This window comes from Abrus precatorius, unplaced genomic scaffold (assembly GCF_003935025.1).
Source record: "Abrus precatorius isolate BTA unplaced genomic scaffold, Abrus_2018 Scaffold9, whole genome shotgun sequence".
Lineage (NCBI taxonomy): Eukaryota > Viridiplantae > Streptophyta > Magnoliopsida > Fabales > Fabaceae > Abrus > Abrus precatorius.
In genome coordinates, this window is record NW_020874439.1 from 1,185,774 (window position 1) to 1,190,323 (window position 4,550).

A 4,550-nucleotide genomic window follows, 5' to 3' on the forward strand; every position below is an offset into this window, starting at 1 on the left:
TATAGAAATGAAATTATTTTAATTTTAAAATAACTTATACTAAAATTAAAATTCCTCATTGCTTTTAATTTTTGTGTTTCTGTACTAATTTCTTTTTTCTTTTAGCATTACAGTCGTATCATAATTTTTTAGTTTGTTAATATTCCTGTCCCAATATAGTTGAGTATTACCCTCTTTTGTTGTATTAACCCTCCTTCTCCTTTTTTATCTTTTCCTTTTTTTTTTTTTGTTTAATGATAATTCCTCTTCAATCCTGGGCTTTACCTCCAACACTCTTCTTTTTCTTCTCTCCAAACACCAAACAAATACTGATCATGATTTCAGCTTATTCATGCCTAAGATTTCCCACAAATTCAATCTCTTTTGAGTTAAAAGAAAAGGTAATAACAGAGCTTACTCAATTTTAAAAGCGAGAAAGACACATGATTTATATTTATTTAATAACGCAACACAGCATATACATCTCTCTCGCTACGAGAAAGTACATAGTTTTCCACAGCTAGCTGCTTCCTTAAGCAACAACGTTTGAAGATTTCTTAAAAACAACGGCTAACGGGTATTCTTCCTTCAGAATCAACCTCTTGTCGGGGCCAAGTCCAACATGTTCACAAGTGTCGGCTTTTGCTTCACAGAAGAGAAGCTTATAGGCTTCGCGAAACTCACTTGTCTCAATTCTAAACCAACCAGTGAGGGAGTCTGCAGACTCAGCGATTTTAACAGCTGATCCTTCCGGCAGACCCTTGACAACAGTCCACTTTGATGGAATGGGGGCACAAACAGGTCCAGCAGTGAATTCAAACTCCACAGGCATGTTAGTTTTGATAAATGCAATCTTGAGAGGGCTTGAAATTCTTATTTGTTGTCCTGGAGACAACTCACTGCCCTCTACTACAACAGATAGAGGGCATGTTTCATCTCCAGTTTCGGCAGTTCCTATGCCCCCGCCTATTGCCCATATAGCCGGAAATATATGGTATGTGCCACCATTTTTAAGTGGTTCACCGTCCGTGTCGAACACAAAACCAGCAGTGGCCCAAGGTTGGTAGAAGAAGGCAGAAGAGAAAAGGAAGAGAGCAAATATGGTAGTGCCCTTCATTTCGTTGGTTACTTATCAGAAGACTCTGCGTTATTCAATGGTGAGGCTCGATGTGCAGAGTTTTAGAAAGAAGAGGTTGTATTTATAGACATCCATGGTCACTTGCAGCTAAATTTTTACATAATACAATTATTAACGTAACAAATTGTTGTAACAATTTTTTTATGTTCATTTTTTTCAGTTACTTTTCATCGTAAGCTCGCTTATCTTTTTTTTTTTTCCCTTATGGTAACAAATTATTGGAATATGAATGAAATGAAACAAAGTAAAATAGTCATAGTATTACAATTTCAATTATTTAAAATAAAATATAATGCAATAAGAATTAACAAAAATATTTCATTTCATTTTACTTATGAGTGCTATTTTAATATCAAGATCTGATATTAAATATTTAATAGACGGACTAAGTGATTAAATTTCTTACACAACTCTTTTTGGGTATATAATAGATTTTAGACATAGATTGATTCAAATTACTTCCACTAATAATAAGTAATAAATCATTAGCACTCATGAAAATAATTATTTATGTGATGATTATAGATACTAGTTCAAAAATTATAAATACAACATTTTAATAAAAATGTTACATGTTTGCATTAAAAATATTGTATGAGTTTTTACTTATATTCTTAAATTTTTTATCATTTTACTATTGAAGAAAGATATTTGCTTTTTTTTTTAGCGTAATTTTAAATATTATTTTTCAATTGATATCTTTAACAAATAAAAATATGTAGGTGAAATTAAATTGTATAACGACATTTACAGCTGGAAATGACACTTTCTATCTTTGTAGAATAGAAAAAAAATAAATTTGTGCCATGTGAATAGCGTGCTTCAGCTAATAATTGGAGCGGAATACACAGTGGGCCAAGTAACTAAATTTTGGGTCACGGGAGCTCAAGTAATAGCTCCCGTGAAAATGAAAATCGTGTTGAAGAACAGTGTGTCCTTTTCCACGCACACAAAGTTCATGATTCAAATTTTGCCTTCGAATCCTTCATGTTTGTTTAAAAACGCCGTGGTGCCACCCAATTTTTTAATCGGATAGAAAATTAATTACGTTTTGTAAAATTCTCTTTTATATTTAAAAGTTATATTTTAATTTTTATACAAGTATTTTATTACGTTTCGATATTTATAATTTATGTTTTGCTTCTTATTACAATAAATAAAATTAAATCATAACAAAATATTAGTATATGAAATAAACGTCAGTTGTTTTAAAGAACTAACACATAAGTTTTTTTAAGTACATAAATTAAAAAAAAAAGTATAAAAATTAATTCATAAATTTATAAAATATAGAAACTAAATATGTATTTTAATTTATTATAATTTTAAGGAATTTGTACAATTTAAACTTAAATATCTTAATTAAGTGTTTGTGCAACTTTTATAAGGAACAAATGTAACATTCCTAAAAAAAAAAATGAATAAAAGAATATTTCTTTTAACTCAAAAAAAAAAAATTGTTCAAAAAGAATAGATTAGATTTTCTCATCTATACTCTTGCTCAAGCAATCGCTTCGAGCAAAAATTCACGATAGATAGGTAGCTCTGTCGTATTTTCGTTCAATTAAAAATACTTTTGTTTGAGCAAAAATATCAACAAAAGAATAGTAATTTTTGTTTGATTTTTTTCGCTCAAGCGAAAATTCGCGAGTTTTGAAGAATATTTAAGAGATTTTCATTCTAAAACTTGTATTGTAAGTCAAGAAAACCTTTAAACTCACTTCTTTCTCTGTTCTCTCATTTCCTTTCTCAGAGAAATATCTCCCAAACCTCAAACTCCTTATGAATCTGAGTTTCTCTTTCCTCTTAATTCCAAGTAAATTTCTTGGAACTCAATCTTTAAATCTCATTTGTATATTACTCTATTTTCTCCTTTCTCAAATGTGGTCTACCTTGTAATATATAAGAAGAACTTGGTCTTTGGATGATCTCTTTGATAGAAGATGCCGAGTCACTCTCAAAACAACTAAGTTTCACTAAGGATTTTGCAGTATAGAGCTCAACCTAAGTCGATTCACAGAGACACATCTTCAATTACATTTAATTTTAGGTTCTTTAAAAATAATATGAGTAAATTTTGGGGGTTTGAAAACTGTGAATTTATTAAATTAAATTACGAACAAATTAAAATTGGGTAGAAACAAATTAAGAAATATCAATCCACAGAATACTAAATGTATGTAACTCTGATTATCATAGTATCTAAAGATTTTAATCTGAGTTTAAATGTTTACTCAATTCAATTATTAATTCAATCGAATAACCTAATTGAACTAGATCACGAATTAAATCAAATTATCATTTAACGTAACCTGAATTAATTATCAAATTAGAATATCAATCGAATCCTAATTCGAATTCTAACAACAAAAAAGTTAATCACGATCACAATACACAAATCTGAGGTTAGAGAAAAAGAGAATAAACTTGGAGTAATTTGGCCCAGAACTCAAATCAGAGTTACAACATTTGGATTCTGCAGATTGAACGGCAGGTTTAGCTTTTCATTGAAGCACTTAACCCATGCAAGAATGAGAAGAAAATGAGAGAAAGTAAAAACAAGGATTCTCATTTCGGCTAAATTTCAAAAGCTCAAAGTGTTTAATCTCCTCCCTAATTCAGAACCTTATTAGTCTATTTATAGGTTCTGATTAGGGTAAATTAAGTGGCCAAAATTCAAGCCTTAATAATGCCTAAAAGTCCAAATATAATTATTAAATAACAAGGTTTCAAATGCTATCCCATAACAATATTCAACAAATTTGTCTCAACTTCAAAAATCATAAAAAATTAAAAACAACTCTAAATTTAGCGATCCATATATGCATTTTAAAGGCCTAGATGTGTAGAATCCAATGAAACTAAAATTAGACAAAAAAGATATCTGTAGACAAAGTTATGGCCAAAAGAGTAGTCAGAGGTCAGAATAACCGAAAATACAAAATTAAAGCATTTATTTGTAATAAGCCCAATTTATTCAAATAACTAGAAAATGATAGAAACTCTAAAAATAAAGTATATGAAAAATGTTTATTAATTAAAATAAAACTATAAATATAAACCTAAAATATGTTACATCACTCTTCCGCAAAACCCTTTAGAAAATCATTTCATTGAGGTAAGATGAGTTCTATCGCATCCTTAAAATCTTGAATACCTATTGTTTATATGTATGACTATGTACTCTTATTTATTTCAAAAATATGTGATGAAAAAAGATTACTTTGAGGGGTTGAGACTATGGTTATTTTCTTAAATAGTGAATGAGTTAAGGTATACTTGATTCTTTTGATTGATATGAATATTGATAACATATATACGATTTGGGCTTAGTTCAGATGTGTCCGACCTCTGGCAAATTTGTTGATGAATTAATTATATATATATATATATATATATGTATATATATATATATGCATGAAACTTTGTTTGG

At 29.1% G+C, this 4,550-nt stretch overlaps 1 protein-coding gene across 1 annotated transcript; it reads right to left on the bottom strand.

Annotated features, from left to right (window-relative positions):
- Nucleotides 1-402: 402 nt before the first annotated feature.
- On the bottom strand, nucleotides 403-2,922 carry LOC113851373 (trypsin inhibitor DE-3-like). The gene has a single exon (XM_027481836.1). It carries the CDS (start codon nucleotides 1,094-1,096, stop codon nucleotides 512-514), a length of 585 nt encoding a protein of 194 aa, XP_027337637.1. The 5' UTR covers nucleotides 1,097-2,922; the 3' UTR covers nucleotides 403-511.
- Nucleotides 2,923-4,550: the final 1,628 nt, after the last annotated feature.